Source organism: Ovis aries, chromosome 7, assembly GCF_016772045.2.
Source record: "Ovis aries strain OAR_USU_Benz2616 breed Rambouillet chromosome 7, ARS-UI_Ramb_v3.0, whole genome shotgun sequence".
Classification (NCBI taxonomy): domain Eukaryota; kingdom Metazoa; phylum Chordata; class Mammalia; order Artiodactyla; family Bovidae; genus Ovis; species Ovis aries.
The window spans coordinates 73,018,229-73,035,782 of record NC_056060.1 but is presented as its reverse complement, the minus strand read 5'-3'; the positions used below and the strand labels follow the sequence as shown (position 1 = coordinate 73,035,782).

The 17,554-nt window shown below is 34.7% G+C and overlaps 1 protein-coding gene across 1 annotated transcript in view; it reads left to right on the top strand.

The window, feature by feature from the left end:
- KCNH5 (potassium voltage-gated channel subfamily H member 5) overlaps window positions 1–17,551 on the top strand; it is a 401,757-nt gene extending 384,206 nt beyond the window's left edge. Inside the window, exon 11 of the mRNA XM_004010706.6 lies at window positions 7,457–17,551. Coding sequence (XP_004010755.2) covers window positions 7,457–8,404 — 948 coding nt within the window. The 3' untranslated portion in view covers window positions 8,405–17,551. The remainder of the gene's footprint in view (window positions 1–7,456) is intronic.
- Window positions 17,552–17,554: the final 3 nt, after the last annotated feature.

Below are 17,554 nucleotides of genomic sequence, written 5' to 3'. Positions count from 1 at the left end.
CCAGCACCATTTGTTGAAAAGGTTAATCTTTCCTAATTGAATCCTCTTGGCATTCTTGTCAAAAAGCAATTGACCATAAATGCATAGGTTTATTTTTAGACTCTTAGTCTATTCCGTTGATGTATATGTCTGTCCTAATGCCAGTACCACATTGTCTTGATTACTAAAGCTTTGGAATAAAATTTTAAACTGGAAAGTATAAATCTGCCAACTACATTCTTATATTTTGATATTTTTAGATATTCTGGGTCCCTCGCATTTCCACCTATATTTTAGGGTCAGCTTGTCAGTTCCTGAAAAATAAAGTTTTTATTTTAATTCCTAATTAATTTAGGAATAAAATCTGCAGATGAATTTGGGGGATAAGGTCATGCTAACAATATTTAGTCTTTCAATTTATAAACATGAATATCTATTGATTTGGATCTTTAGCTTATTTGAACAATGTTTTATAGTTTTTGTGTTTAAGTCCTGTGTTTCTTTTGTTAAAATTTTTCCTAAGTATTCTATTTTCTTTGATGCTGTCTTCTGACATTATTTTCTTAGTTTTATTTTTAGATCATTCATTACTAGTATAGAAATACAACTAACATTTTATTGATTTTGTATCCTACATTTTTGCTGAAGTCCTTTTAGCTCTACTAGATTTTTTGGCTGTGTGTTTGTGTGTGTGTGCGTGCATGCATAATTGTATGTGGATTCCTTAGGATTTTCTGTGTACCTAATCATGTCAACTCCAAATAGAGATGGTTTTAATTCTTCTTCACTCTGGATGTCTTTTATTTCATTTTCTTGACAATTTCCCTGACTATTCGCTTTAGCACAGTGATGAATAGGATTGACGAGATGGTATGTAGCTGTCTCTTTCCTGAACTCTTGAAAGAGCTTTCAGTATTTTACCATTAAGTATGATATTAGAGGCCCTGAGTTTTTGTGTTGTATTTGGCCCTACATATTGTATAGCCAGGCTTCCCTGTTGGCTCAGATGGTAAAGAATATGCCTGTAATGCAGGAGACCTGGGTTCAATCCCTGGGTTGATCCCCTGGAGGAGGCCATGGAAACTCACTCCAGTGTACTTGCCTGGAGAATCCACATGGACAGAGGAGCCTGGTGGGCTACATTCGATGGGGTCACAGAGTTGGACATGACTGAGCAACTTAAAAAAAAAAAAAAAGCACATTAAGCACATTGTTTAGCTGGTCCTGCCTCATAAAGAAGAGCAGAGTGAGTTGAGGATTAAAGGATAAGTAGGAGCTCCCCAGAAGGTGAGGAGGAGGAGAGAGAACACTATGTGCAGTGTTAGACTCTAGATCTCAAATTGATTCAGTAGCTGGTGTGTGAAGGTCAAGTGAGAGTGAAGGAAAACAGAAGTTGGAAAGGAAGGTTAACTAACCACTGTAGGCTTGCTGCCTGCATTAAAGAGCTTTGATTTTACTCTGTGATTTTTGTCTGTGGGACACTATCATATTTGATGTATAATAGAAAAGAATGGAATAAAGGGAAATAAAGGTAGAAACTGAGACAGGGAAGACAAATCATGGATTATTGCAATATTTGAGACTGAGTCTAAACTTTGCCAGTTTTACCTTGGACTAGCTATATTCTTGGTTTTGAAGACTTTGGCTTCCTTGTTTTATATTTTTTTAATGAAAAAACTTTAGTAATAGAAATGCATGATTTTAACAGTTAATTCTAGAATGTCCTGCTGCTGCTGCTGCTGCTGCTGCTGCTGCTGCTGCTGCTGCTGCTGCTGCTGCTGCTGCTGCTAAGTTGCTTCAGTCGTGTCCGACTCTGTGTGACCCCATAGATGGCAGCCCACCAGGCTCCCCGGTCCCTGGGATTCTCCAGGCAAGAACACTGGAGTGGGGTGCCATTGCCTTCTCCGAGAATGTCCTGCATTTGCATCATATGAACCACACCTATTTGTATTTCCCAACACATTAACAAAACCAAACAATTTTCTTTTTCTCTCATTTCCTTACTTTTTCCTTTCTACTCACCTCCTTTCCTTCCTTTTTCTTTGTGTTAATCACTTAATTAATTAATTCCTCAAAGCTCATTTAGGACCTAAGAGGCTGAACTAGATCTGTAACACATTCTTTGCCCTGGAAGAGCCTATGAATGGTTGAATGAAGCAAGGGAGCCATATTTCAAATCAGAGTATGGTGTATCATTGTTATCCTTCAGTCACACATGGTCACCTCCTACAGCTCTGTCACTGCGGCCTTTGTTAAAAAAAGTTGGTAGCATCTGATATATACACAATAGTGATTGCTAAGTACTTCTCTGTTGTATTAGTTCAGGTTGGAATGGTTGAAAAGACTAGAGTTAGGATTAGTGACTAACTTTATAGAAACAGTAAAAGGAACCAAAGCACCAAAACAACTAAGTCCTTAAAGAGAGTCAGATAATCTGGAGCTAGTGTTTGATTGTATAAATAGCTATAAATTCCTAGTCAGTTCTGTAGATTCACAGATCTGGGAAGTGATGAGCCATTTCAGAGAGTATAGCACTATCCTCCAAATTACATAATACTAAATGCATGTCATTAAATAAATGATTCTAACCCTTTTTTTCCCCTTGCTTTTATTGGATTTCAAAGTTCAGTACACATTCAAATTATTCAATTTTGATATCCCTTTTATTATCAAATGTCCTACTTTTGAAATGGAAAGCTCAGTTGGCCATGTTCCCTGTCAAGTTTAAGAAGCTTTTATCATTTAAATAAATTAAACCTTCAGCATGGGCTCCACAGAACATAATGAAGCAAGGAGAAGAAAAGCTTAAATGAAATAAACCCCTTTACTCATAGAAACAGTACAGACTATTGTGCATTCTACCAATAAATGTGTGGCTCTGATCATATTCTGATTTGTGATTTTTCTTTTCTAATTCTGTCCTTAATTTTTTAGTGTTTATTAGCAATTTGACTTGCCATTCAGCAAAAGATAGACACGGTGCAAGAGGTTGTAGGAACCTCTTGCTAAAGGTTCCTAAAGAAAAAAGTAAATATTGCATTTTTAAAAGCTGATTTATTTTAATCCAAATTGTTTCTTTACATGATTTAATTCTTATATAAGTTGATCTCCTCTGAACTTCACTCAGATCCTTTCATTATTTTTTAAAATAATGTTTTGGGGGATTTTATTTTTAATCTTTGTTTTCTAAGGAAAAATAATCATAATTTTATGTTATCCTTTGGCAGAATTAATGTATATAGCTTATGTATTGAATTAATAGGAATACTTTTACTTTCTGTATGACACATTGCCTATGTAAGAATCAACCGGATAATGAAAACTCTTATTATTATTATTTGAAGATTCTTTCAATGCCAAAAAGTAGCCTGCAGATTATTTTAATCTAAAATAAAAACACACTATTTTTTGAAGGTTTAGCTAACTAAAAATTATCAATCTTTCTCTTCCTTATGAATTTAAACCATTTTATTCTACATGATTAAAACATTAAAGGTAAGAAGCTCTAGAAGGAAAGATTCAGCATGGACTGAGATAATTTATATGAGAATGTTCATGCTTGTAATGGTAATGTAGAATAATTTTCATCCTTTTTTATGACAAAATGTCTCCTTTGTAATAAAAACATGTTGTTATACAAAGTTGGGGTTTAGAGTCATAAAATTATCTTCAAACTATGAGCATTTATTATATTTAATGTTACTACATTTAATGTTTTTGAAATATGGTGACTTTATTTTCTTATTTGTTATATAACACATTTTTTATAAGTGATAGCAAAGGCTATCAGGCTTTGCACATAAGACATAGGCCAACTGGTTGTGACACCTCTGTAATTTTTTTTTTTTTTAATTTCAGGGCCTATATTCTCGTACCTCGCATTAGGACAGTTTTGCTTTGTCATCAGCTAGAAAATACATTCTAATGGATGTTATTCTATTCTTACAGTTCAAGGATTCTTACTCAAGTTCTTTAAAGATTAATCTGTGGGTCAAAAATTTGAACTTGATTCTACTCAGCAAGTGTTTGTCAACTCTGCTTATTCAACAAGCACAGAGCTTCAACTGTTTATTAAATTTCTCTACTTTGAGGGATGGTTCATCATGACAAATGCTCTGTGAAGGGTTACCTTTTGGATGTTAAACTGCTGTATCACTCCCTACTTCATCCACTCACCTGTCTGGGTTTTCACAGGTCCAGGAGGTGGTGTCAAAGTTATCCTGAAGAACTGCATTAGACTGTAATGGTTAACTGTTTGGAATCTGACCCCATGGATTTGTATCCTGGCCACTTACTAGCTGTGTGACCTACTGCAAACCATTCAAACTTTTTGTGCTTCAGTCTTCTTTTCTGTAACATGAGAATAATAGGACCTATCTCATAGAGAAGTAATGACAGTTAAATGAGATAATACGCTTGTAAAAGTAACCTCTTTTTTTTTTATAAGTATTTTTACAAGTATTTTTGGATAAGTCATAATTTCTGTTCTACAGTCAAAATAGATAAATTTAGTCTCATTCAGGAAACTCCATTCAATTTAAAAGTTGTTTTTTTTTTTTTTTAAGTGAGCTCTGACTTACAAGTCTGTTTATGCTAAATAGTTGATTAAATCCAAGTATGAATTCTTCGGATTCTGTTTTTCATATACAAAACCTCATTCTTTCTTTTTCTCATTTGCTTTTACATCTTTTTGGTGACAAAATATGCCAACCCAGTTCTATTTCATTTGTCCCTTGATGCAAAGTGGCAGCCTGGCCCTGTCGCAGAACTCCCCTTGTACTCAGGAGTATGGCATTAGGAGTCTTTGTTCTCCACTTAATGGTAGCAGTGTCAAAGTGTTGTTTTTTGGTTGATGGAGAGGGCCTGGCTGGTAAGGGAAACTGAAGAAAGAAGGCTTTTTTTTTTTTTTAACTGATGTTTTACTTGGGCATATTATGTCCTTAAATCACAAAGCATCCCAAATTTGGTAAGCACACAATAATTAGAAGCAATTATTAGCCATTGTATTGAAAATTTAAAGCATAAAGTTATGGTCTAAGATGCCCACAGATTCTCAGTCTCCACTAACTCCGAATCTTTCACCTGTGAACCTCACATGGCAGTATAAATTTATCCCGTTCAGATAAATAATGTATGATTTTTTAGTGTCCTAAATATTGCATGGATGTCTTATGTTTTATCTGACATCCCTGTGCACTAAGCACTTGCCTTCCTCCACTGTTCATTTGACATAGATGCATTTCCCCACCCCCAAAATGTGAAGGGTAACCTCAGTTACCACCCCTCACCAAGGCTGTGTCTTTTCAAGGCTAACTAACTACATTTAAAAACAAACAAGGCTGGATTCCAGCGGGAAGAAGGATGTGACCCACCATTTCCATTAGTCCCTTTATGTCAGTTCATAGAATCAAAGTAACTGCATTTACAGCGAAAGGGAATGATCCAGGAATAGAGTATCTTCATTTCCATGTTTGGATTTGTCTGGTCTCAAAAAGTGTTAATATCTTGAAGTTTAGCACAAGCCTTATTTACCTAGGAAGCATGAGAAACATGTCAACCCTTTGAAAGACTTCTTATTAAACTGCTGGAGCTTTGATGTCAGACTAAAGAGATTAGAATTACATTTTTTCAAAAAGATCCATTTCATGTACTGGTAAAGAAGGGAAATTATGCTGGTCTTTATAGTCAGTTACTGAATTTAGAGAATATTTATTTTAAAATATAAATTATTACTTCTTGATAAGCTATATTTAGTACATCAATATCAATTTAGAAAATGTGCTTTTATAGGGAGAATTGCTTCTCCCTGACTTCTCTATTTACAGTGATCATTACTAGTATTGGTTCTAGCATGAGATCAATGACTATACAGAGACAGAGGTGATGAAAATGGTTTCAAACAGAAAGTGTTTTATGAGAGTTCAAGGGAGATAATCAACATATTTTGAGAGTCTATTACATGAGAGAGACTATATACTTCACATGTATTTCTAATCCAACTAACAGCTTAATAAGAAAGGGTGATGGAGGCAAGTAATTTTGCTAGCATCATAGAATTATCTGATTCTGAAAGCACATTAATATAACTCCCTTGTGAATATTCCTTATAACCCTCATCTGTAGTTATTTTGTTCTTTAGAAGACTGAGTAAAAAAATCTCGCACTTTCCAAATTCACCTCTGACTCTGATAATATAAATGGTAATAATTTCTTACATAGTCTTTTATATTTTTCTTGATGGAGTTGTAACTTCTTCACAGTATTATTTTCAAAATCCATTTTTAATAAAATCTATGCTTACTTATCAGAGAAGGCAATAGCAACCCACTCCAGTACTCTTGCCTGGAAAATCCCATGGATGGAGGAGCCTGGTAGGCTGCAGCCCATGCGGTTGCTGAGAGTCAGACAAAACTGAGCGACTTCACTTTCACTTTTCACTTTCATGCATTGGAGAAGGAAATGGCAACCCACTCCAGTGTTCTTGCCTGGAGAATCCCAGGGACGGGGGAGCCTGGTGGGCTGCCGTCTCTGGGGTCGCACAGAGTCGGACACGACTGAAGTGACTTGGCAACAGCATGCTTACTTATTTGTGAGTGCTCATCTAATCCTGCATGTACTATGTATTTAACTTTGCATTTGAATTTTTTAAATATTGGAATTTGAAGAGTCCAGCCTCCTACTCAGTGAAAGTATTACATGGACAACATTCTTATTTCTGTTCAAATATTTCAGTGGTGTGAGTTTCATGAGTTTTTGAGGCAGTGTAATCCGTTAATGCATAGTAGTTTGAAATGAAGTTTGTATACTGACCTGGGGTATTTACCTTCCCGAAGCTTCTATATAGAAATCCTTGTTCTGGCCTCAGAGCCACATATATAAATTTAATCCCTCCTTCTACCCAACTCACAGTGCTGTCGGTAGACTGCCTAACTTTTCAGTATTTTTATAGCTTAGAACTCTTATTATTTGACCTCTAAACAGAGGGTGACATTTAGAATGGGTTTGTAAAGTAATATGATCTAAAAGAAAAAAGAAAAACTTACAGAAAATAGTGATATATTGCAAAGAGATAAATGTGTTTTCTTGCACATGCATGTATACATATATGCATATACATATGTACTAACAGGTTAGTAGATGTTTACATTTATGTATTTGTATATTTTCTGTGAAATGAGAATGTGAACAAGAAAGTAAATAGCTCTATTTAGTTGTTTCTTTACTACATTCCCCCTCTGATATGCAAGGAAGTGGGACAAAATGAGCTTAGCAAGCTTAGTCAGTGCTTCTATGTCTGATTTCAAGTGTATTGTACCTGTTAACTGGCACTGGACTATTTTTCCCTTCAGAAGTGGTCTTGCTTGCCCTCTCTGCAAGCGTTTCCTTTGGAAAACAGAATACACCTGGTATCTTGTCACACAAGTATAAAGTCATCTTTTTTTATAGTCAAGTTTTTAATCTTTCTGCCCCTCCACAGATCATTTTCCGCAAAATCAGTGATGTGAAGAAAGAAGAGGAGGAGCGCCTCAGGCAAAAGAATGAGGTCACCCTCAGCATCCCGGTGGACCATCCGGTAAGAAAGCTCTTCCAGAAATTCAAGCAGCAGAAGGAGCTGCGGAATCAGGGGTCAACGCAGAGCGACCCCGAGCGGAACCAGCTGCAGGTAGAAAGCCGCTCCTTACAGAATGGAGCGCCCATCACCGGCACCAGCGTGGTCACCGTGTCACAGATCACGCCCATTCAGACGTCTCTGGCCTACGTGAAAACCAGCGAGTCCCTCAAGCAAAACAACCGCGATGCCATGGAGCTCAAGCCCAGTGGTGGCGCTGACCCCAAATGCCTCAAAGTCAACAGCCCCATAAGAATGAAGAATGGAAATGGGAAAGGGTGGCTGCGACTCAAGAATAATATGGGAGCCCATGAGGAGAAGAAGGAAGACTGGAATAACGTCACTAAAGCTGAGTCGATGGGGCTATTGTCCGAGGACCCCAAGGGCAGTGACTCAGAGAACAGTGTGACCAAAAACCCATTAAGGAAAACAGATTCCTGTGACAGTGGGATTACAAAAAGTGACCTTCGTTTGGATAAGGCTGGGGAGGCACGAAGTCCATTAGAGCACAGCCCCATCCAGGCTGATGCCAAACACCCCTTTTATCCCATCCCGGAGCAGGCCTTACAGACCACACTGCAGGAAGTCAAACATGAACTCAAAGAGGACATTCAGCTGCTAAGCTGCAGAATGACTGCCTTGGAGAAGCAGGTGGCAGAAATCTTAAAAATACTCTCAGAGAAAAGTGCACCCCCAATCTCTTCTCCAAAATCCCAAATGCCTCTCCAAGTACCTCCTCAAATACCCTGTCAGGATATTTTTAGTGTTTCAAGGCCTGAGTCACCTGAATCTGACAAAGATGAAATCCACTTTTAATATATATATAGGTATATATTTGTTAATATATTAAAAACAGTATATACATCTATATACATATGTGTATATATGCAGTATATACGTATATATATATATTTTCACTTGCTTTCAATATGATGAATACAATATGGATTTTGATGTGTAAATATTGCATGTCCAGCTGGATTCTGGCCTGCCAAAGAAGATAATTATTAAAACCATAGATATTGCTTGTATATTATGCAGTTGACTGCATGCACAATTGACATTTATTTATAATCTCTATTCTGTAATTTTTAAAGTATGATTTTTGTTAACCAAGGCAGTGTAATAGTTGAAGAATCAGGGTCCAACCTGCCAATGTTGCCATGACAAATCTGATCTCAGGCTGAGTATACTGATCTGTCATTTCCTCACTCTTCTGTTAAGTTAAAATTATAAATTAATGCCAAGGAATCATTCAACCTTTTAAACTATTAGTGCCATTTTATGATTTCATTCCATAGGATATTTTTCTGTAATATAGTGTTAGGTTATTTTCCACAACAGGCAGTATTTGCTCCATTGAAATAACTGTTTTGTTGCCTCAGTCAGACATCGACGTGGGATATGGAACTTATTACTCTGGGGTTTGTGCATGAATTGCATTTTTGCTTAACTGTACCTTTCCTTGTTTAACATTCACTTAGATAGTAATCATTAACTCTTATGTAAGGATATCCCTACTCCCTTCATCTTGTATAACAGCCACCATCTTATAAGCTCATGTTTTTCAACCCCATAAATACTGAACTATTAATATAGTGTATATTATTATAGAAATACTGCACCACAGGGTAAAAGGGTCTTTTTAACAATTTATGTTAGAGATGCTGATTTTCTAAAGGTGATGAATGTTCTAAATTTGTTTTTTTTTAAACTTGCTCAAAGATGAACTTGAAAGGTTCTTAGCAAAAGAAAACCAAGCAAACAATATTTAACATATACGAAATTTAACTAGAATGACATAAAACAAAAAAGAATATAAAAAAGATAAGTTTTGTAGCATATTTGTGACTTAGAAAGAATGAAACACAGGTACAGAATTGTTCACACCCGATTCTTAGTGCTTGTAGAGGTACTACGTGAAATGTGGTTAGGAAAAAAAACCAAAACACTAAAAAGTAGATGTTAAGTTGTTCAACTCAGACAACTGCTTTTCTATAATATTATTCTAGTTACAATTTTCTAAAGCTTTTTTTGCACACAGTTCTACTGCTGGACTTCTGCTGAGTTGATACAATAGACTACTAAGGCTCAGGCAGATCTGCTTATGAAAGGAGGGTACTAAAGACCAAATTTCAAAGTCTTTGGGGCCACAAATCCTCTTCTTAGAAAGTGCCTATTATCAACTAAAAAAAAGTTACAAAAGATCATGTATAGCTACACTCCCAAATGCTATGTATTGAGAATAAAATGCACATTCATTTGTAAGAACTTAGGAAAGTTTATTTCTTTTGACTAAAGTTTATTTTGTAAAGTTGATCAGAGAGGCATACTTTTAAATTGGTGCACGAATGACGTTTAATAGTGGAAGCTGGGCAGTTAATGTTTGCATTGAGTTGAAAATATATAACAGTAATTTGTATATTATTGGACCATCTGTACATATATATTAACATACACGAGGTGATAGCAAAATCAAAAGAGATATTTTGATGTATTGTACCCATTTTTATGAGCTTTTTAAACTATCTCCCAGGATCCCCAAACAAAAACAACAGAACTAAAAGACAAGTTACAACCATCCGCCTGGAGAAGTATAAAGCAAAGTGATTTGTAAACACAGTTGATATTTTAGAATTTCTACTAGAGCTTCTTCACATGCCCACAAGATGTGCCTCTTTAATCCAGGAATTTCAGGACAGATGTTATGTGCCATGGGTTCCATTTTCCTATTTTTGTGCCCATAACTTCCGTTACTCATAATGGAAGTTTTCAGGGTAGCACGTCTTCATGCTATGCTACAATAACTACCTACCATAGGCACAGGACAATGAAGTAATCATGGTGTAAGAAGTCAACGTTGAAAGTGGGACTCCACTGCTTTCATGATGAGGATGGTACTTTTCCTTGACCTCTGATATTTATTGAATTTCAGGGTATTTTCTATTTAACCATGTCTGAGACAAACTTGCCTAAGCTTTCAAAAGTGAGTGGTAAAAAATAATCTGAGTACAGAAATGGTTAGTTTAACTTTAGCCACGTGCTTCAGAAATAATGGTTGGTGTAAAAGTATGAGTAACTGAAACATCAGAGTGGTTTGTAGTTGCCTTTGCTTATTAGCATTGCTAATATTTACTGTGTTCTAACATTGACTTCATCTAATTGACCTACAGTATTGATGTTCATGTATTGGGAAAAGAAATATATGGCTTAAAACTACTTTAGTACAAAGGAGGGAAGAGTATAAGTTGCTTATTTATGGTGCAGTTATCACAGTATTCTTTCCAGCCACCCCTGTTCCTGTGTGCATGACGTGATGTGGCGCTGAATACACTCTGCTGTTTTCGGCAGAAATGCATATGTTCAGCAAACATTGTATATAGAGTAATCTTATAGGTTCCCAGATTCCACAACTCTTTCCAGTCAGACTTACTCAGACTTGGGTAAAGGGTGATCGCTTACTTTAATATGTCCAATAATGATACAATCATGTTCTGTGTTGCCTCAACCAGCACATAGACAGTAGGTTCTCTTTTAGGGGACCAGAGGACTGCATGTTTTATTCTTATGCTGTATAGATGCTCTTGGTGCATCCAAAATAAATTTTTTATTATCTCTTTCTGAACAATGTAATAATAGGAGTAAATAGATATGTATTTAAAATTGGAACATTTTCCAAAGCAACTTACACATCTTCAATATTCTTCTATGATAATGTATAAGATCAGATGCTGTACCCGGGACAGGTGGTTGCAACATGATAGCAGAAGTCAAACAAAAAAAAATATGAGCTGCATAACAGGATGACAAGTTTTATCAGTCTATATTAGGATATTATTGCACTACATTGATCTAGTAAATAGAGGAGCTTATGATAAAGGCAGATAGGAACACAAAAGGCAGATGACAATTTCAAAACAGTTCATATACCACATTGACATAAATAGTCTTTAGAATGGCCTGGGCATAGATGTTGAATAGAGACACAGACTTCATTGTTAAAATGGAATTTTTTTTTTGTTATGACACAGGTTTCATCTTACATTAAGTATAGCAGTACAAATGTCCATTCTAATTCTCTGGCTTTGATCTATGGGGTCGCAAAGAGTTGGACATGACTTACCAACTGAACAACAACAGCAACACAAATGTCCTAAATATTCAGTTAAAAAAAATTATGTAGATCAGAGCAAGAGATTTAGAAAGTTTGAAGTTTAAAATTATTCCTAAGAACAAATATATATTCCTAGAGTACCCAGCACTTTAATAGGAATATTAATTATGACCACTAACTAAAGTGCGTTTTGAAAGCTAATCTTATTGGAGCCTAAATGAAAATCTCAGTTTTCTGTCCTTAACTTTAAGGAGATTTGGTTCTATTTTAAATAATTAAATTCTTTTAGAAAGCTTTATTTTTAAATTAGTCTTCAGAGCAATGATTGTTTATGAAGTATGCAGTGGCTGATACTAGTGAAATTATTTGTCGTATCCCTAATAAATTCAACTATCTTGTAAAATTTTTATCTTTTAATTAATTTTATGTCTCCTTTCCAAAATTTCATGTAGGTAATCAGAAAATTTGTCTAGAATGTACATACCATACATGGATAACTTTAAAATATGAATATTTGTAATCATGTGTTGTGTTTCATAGTTTATGTATAAGAGTATTTCTCTTGTGGTCTAAATGGAAAGGGAGAGAAGAAAGAACAACTTTTTGGAAAACTAGAATTCAATCCTAGGATGACTATCTGAGCTCTGTCTTGGATTCAGAATCTGTGTCTTTGCCATAATCACAGTAACTATGGGCAGGTTAGCTGTTTTTTAGTATATCTGGGCTTCAGTTTCCCAATCAGTAATTCATAAGATAAGAACTGTCCTCTTCTTATATCAAGATAATGTTAGGTCAGTGGAAAATCATCTTCCTCTTTGATGAAAATAACATTAAAGACAAATTATCATTTTGTTTTGGTTTTTCTTTCATAGAAGACCAGCCAAGATGTATTTTCTAAATATTCTAGGTTTTAGAGAAGACTTCTCTGGTCAGACGGTGGTGGCGAAAGACATAAGTAGCTAAATAATTATTGGTCACTGACGTGTGAACATAAGATTTAAAAATTATCTGGGGATATAGAGCTACTAATCAAACATGAAAAGAATGAAGAACTTTTAGAAAAGAGAAATAAGAGAAAAAGTCATATATAAATATTATGATTTTTCTTATTCTATTTAATCATAAAGCTCAGCAGAAATTCTCAATTTTGTGAGAAAATGTAAACAAATTGAGTATTCAAGGTATATTTCATCTTCAACCTTTTGTATGAAAATAATCACTCAAGATAGTGTCTCCATGTAGGTAGACGCTCTTATACCAAAATTTTTAACTATGAAAGAATCCTTTCCAATGACCAGTTTTTCAATGTGTAACTTGAACTGGAAAAAGAACAGTTTTAAAAAAGGAAAACCATTTTAATTACATTAGAGAACTACTCATGTTGTATCCTAATGAGAGTGTTTTAATTTTTAAAAGTTATAATTTATAATTAGTGATGTCGATAACTCAAAGCAGCTACTTACAGTATGTAAAAATTTATTTTCAAAAATGAGATTCATTTTCTTAATGATTGTTCATTCTGCAAAGACAGTCTTGCAAGCTAAGAGATACACTCAAACCTGCTGTATTACATTTGCTATGACCCTTTGAGCAAAGAAAACAGCAAAAGCATGTAGAAACAAAGGGGAAGTTTTAATGTACTACAAGAGGTATTTAGATCTCTTACTGGATTTTCTAATCTTTCCATCAAATCAGCATTTTAAAATTGCTATTAAAAATTAGGAATTAGGTGTTATTTTGAAAACAGACACAATATCTCAAGTTAAAGGAAGAATAGTTATAAATGTTTGAAACTTTCAAGGAGTATTAGAGAAAGTTTAAAGGGATAGATAGATAGATCATCATTGACCATGACTTTTTACTATGCATTGTAATCCTTGTGAGTTATTTGCTAGGTGGTCAGTAACATATTTTTATCTACTGTGATGGGCCTGTGGCATTCCAACTCACAGTCTTATTACATATGTATTTGCATATGTGAATAAATGGTTTCAGTCAGCTTGCTCTCAGTGTAAACTGGTACTTCCTAAATGTTAGCAACTTCAGTAATAAAGACTCTTCCAAGTATGGCATGACATTTATTATTTTTTAGAGGGTTGATATATATTAATTTGACATTATAGGAAAATTCTTCTCATCTTGACCTGAGAAAACATACCAAGAAGTTATACATGGGGACTACAGGATCAGAAGAAAAACAGAGTAAGGTTTTAAGTAGGATAGTCATGCCAGACTGCATGATTTCACAGGAGTCCAAATCAGGATTTGCATTTTCACATTTGGAACAAATCTACAAAGAATGTAGATTGCAGTTTAGTGCATGGAGATGTGAGCATGGTCTTTGGCAAAGCTTACAGGTACAATCAGATCAACTTTGGTGAGTTTATGTAGAATTTTTTTCTTTTTTCTTTTTTTTTGACTTCCCATAGTTTTAATGGTGTACATTGATTTACATTACTTTTATTGACTGCTTTGTGTAAATATGTACAGCCTTCTGAATGAGAAGGTGTAGCTAAGTCTGAATCTTTCATTAATCATCATGTATATATGGCTGGGGAGTGGATGAGGAAGCTTGTCAGGATAGCATAGCTATTGAGATTTTAACACAGGCAGGCAGACCCTGGAGAGAACACTTTATTTTACAAACTACTGTCATTGCAAGGGCTATCTAGTCCAACCACAAATTTCAAATATTTCAAGACACATGCTTTAAAAGTTTCCTAAAATTAAAATAATTTTTAAAACTTCATTCTATGATATAAATGTAGTTTTTTAGAATTCCATAGTAGATTAGAATAAATGACAGAGATTGAAGTCATAACTGTTGCAAGCACAGAGTGCCTCATCCTAATAATGAACTTTTCCTTTATTTCTCCCCACAATTGACAGGTATCAGTAGAGGTAAGTTGCCAAATGTGGTTATAAGTAAGAAGCAAGTTGTGGTCACTAGTATTAATATTTCCTTTTCCAACTTTATTTTAATATAAAGAGGTAATGTATGATATTCAAGAAAAACAAGACATTCAATTTTTTTGCCTATAATCTCTCTTACTTTTTATTATTGGTATTTGCATGAGGCTATAGAATATTTTATTTTTAAAATTTATTTTGACCCACTGAGTTCTAAGTAGATTATGCATATCTTTTCTTTTTTTAATTATACCACTGTTGGCTTCTTGGCCAAACCACTACTAAATGCATTATCCAAATGAACTATTTCAGCTTAGAATAGCAATTTGTATTATTTCCAAATTTAAGTAACTTTTTGTATGTATATTTAATTCAGAGTTTTTTTTTAATTAATTAATTTTTTTTTTTTTTTACTTTACAATGTTATATTGGTTTTGCCATACATCAACATGAATCCACCACAGGTGTACACATGTTCCCAATCCTGAACACCCCTCCCACCTCCCTCTCCACACCATCCCTCTGGGTCATCCCAGTGTACCAGCCCCGTGCATCCTGTATCCTACATCGAACCTTTAGAAAGATGGTAATGATAACCCTGTATGCAAGACAACAAAAGAGACACAGATGTACTTCAGAGAGTTTAAATAGTTTTCTCTAATGGAAAAAATGTTAATTTTCTTAATGTGATTTATTTATTCTATCCTTTGAAATGTTTTTAAGCTAATGTTTTGGTATAAGGAGGAAAAGCAAGGTAGTACATTATACTCTGGGACCCTCGGCCCAAACCATCTTGTTTTCACTTTGATGATAATACAGTGAGAGGTCACCATAGAAAAGATCAGTCTACCTTTTTCATAACAACTGGGGAGGACCCCGATGACACTGCAGAAAGCTTTTATAGTTGGTTCACTTTCATCCCTGGCTTTTACGTTATCACTGTGTTACTATAGAAATAAGGTCATGACTTGTGCTACATCTAAATATATTTGTTCAAGGAATAGCTGACATAAAAGTGCAACTGGGCCGAGTTATAATTGAGGAAAATAAAAAAGAGGAGTGGGAATAACAGTTGCTTCCTCTTAATGTGTTTTCCTCTGTGTGATGCTTTTAGATGTTTATTTATTTATAGATGATTTATGTTGTCAAAAAAAGATCGTTGAACCTTTAATGAAACACAGGATGTGATGTGAAAGTTTGTCAAGTGCCATAGCTTTAATACATATATAAATGAGTGCTCCCCCATTAATTGCGTTTAGAACCTTTAGCTCTAACCGAGAAGCCAAGGCCCATAAGTACCTAGCTGGTTGGGTTCTATCTTCATGGAGTAAAACCAAGCGGATCTGATCACTCTCTCATTCATGCATATGTACTGGCTGTTGAATGATGAGCCCAATCAAGCTTAAAATATCTACACTGATGCCTAAATAAATCATACTGAGTATTCATAGTAACCAAATTAAGTCATTCACTACCAAATAATTTATCTTCCTCTGCTAAATCCTCTTCAGTGACATGAAATTTAACCTCTTCCTTCCACAGTCAGGCTCTCTATTGGGAAACTGGAGTTTGTGATTAGGGCAACATAAAGATTACTTAGGTCACAGAGATGTTTGTATCATGAATCCCTCATTTGCTCTTCAACTTTTTCCAACCAAAGCATGATGGGAAAGATTCTAGATGAGACCATGATTGAGGTAAAAAGGAAGAACAGCTAGCAAACTATGCAAAGTCATGATTGAGATTCATTTTTAATTTCATCGCAAAGACATTTTGATAGACCTGGGTATTTAATAACAATATATCATAGTCATGCATTGCCAGTTTATTAAAAAAAGCCCAATGTGCTTTCATTTAAAATAAAGATTATTTTAAATATTCCATATTTATAAAAATAGTGGCAAAGATTGGTTTTTGATCTCTTCAGAAATGTTTTCATGTTATGATTCTCAGTGTTCTTTTTCAAAGAGGGTTAAAATGTCTTGATGTCTTGTCCCATCCATCTTATTGGCAGCACTGCCATCTTCCACTGAGCAGCCATCTTCCTCCTTAGATTCTATTCACAGTTAAAGTCAGCTAAAACATGAACTTGATGTTAAGAACAATGTGATTATTACTGCACTGAAACTGGAAGCCAATTTAGATCTATTTCTACCCTAAATGTCCATTGTAGTTTATGGGAAAAGCAATGATTCCTAGAAGTGCTTGGTACTCAGACGGAACAAAGTAAAATGTGCATATTTATGATAAATCAGAGACTATAGATTTCTTTCTATTCTATGCTCTAGTGACTTTGTTTACATTAGTTGCAGTGTTTTGTATATTATACTGCAGATTCCTGACTAAAACACTGATGTTACTATGGAAATTCACTTTTGCAAATTTGTAAATGTTTTTGCCACTGCAACCATACTAATGGGAATTTGGGATATTAAAAATGTCTGTATCTATAAAGGTTAATTCACTGGAAACAACTGATTTATGTATTGGCCAAGGAAATAATGCAAAAACTTCTTGTGATGTTTTTAATACCTATGCTAAGCAGTACTAGTTTGTTCTGTTCAAAATTAATTCATGTTTAATAGATCATTTTTTCTACTTAAAGGTATTGCAGTGTGTAATGCAGACATTTTGTATGTACTATTGACTTATAACTGATTGCTGAGAGAATGTGTGAAAATGTTTTGAATGCTTGTAATCAAAATTTAATTATTTCTGGGAAGTTTATGGTGATTATCACTTTACTTAAGATTTGTTCTCAAGAAAAAAATTATTTTTAAAAAGTGAATTGGCAGGTGGAAGTTTCTAACCCAAAAGAATTCTGGGTTTCAGCACAATAAACTGTATTTCATCAGGGAGGATTAACTTTCATTTTTCCCCACTTTATTTAAATGTGAATATTTTTTCATGATACAGAATAAAATGTGCATTTTATGGAACTT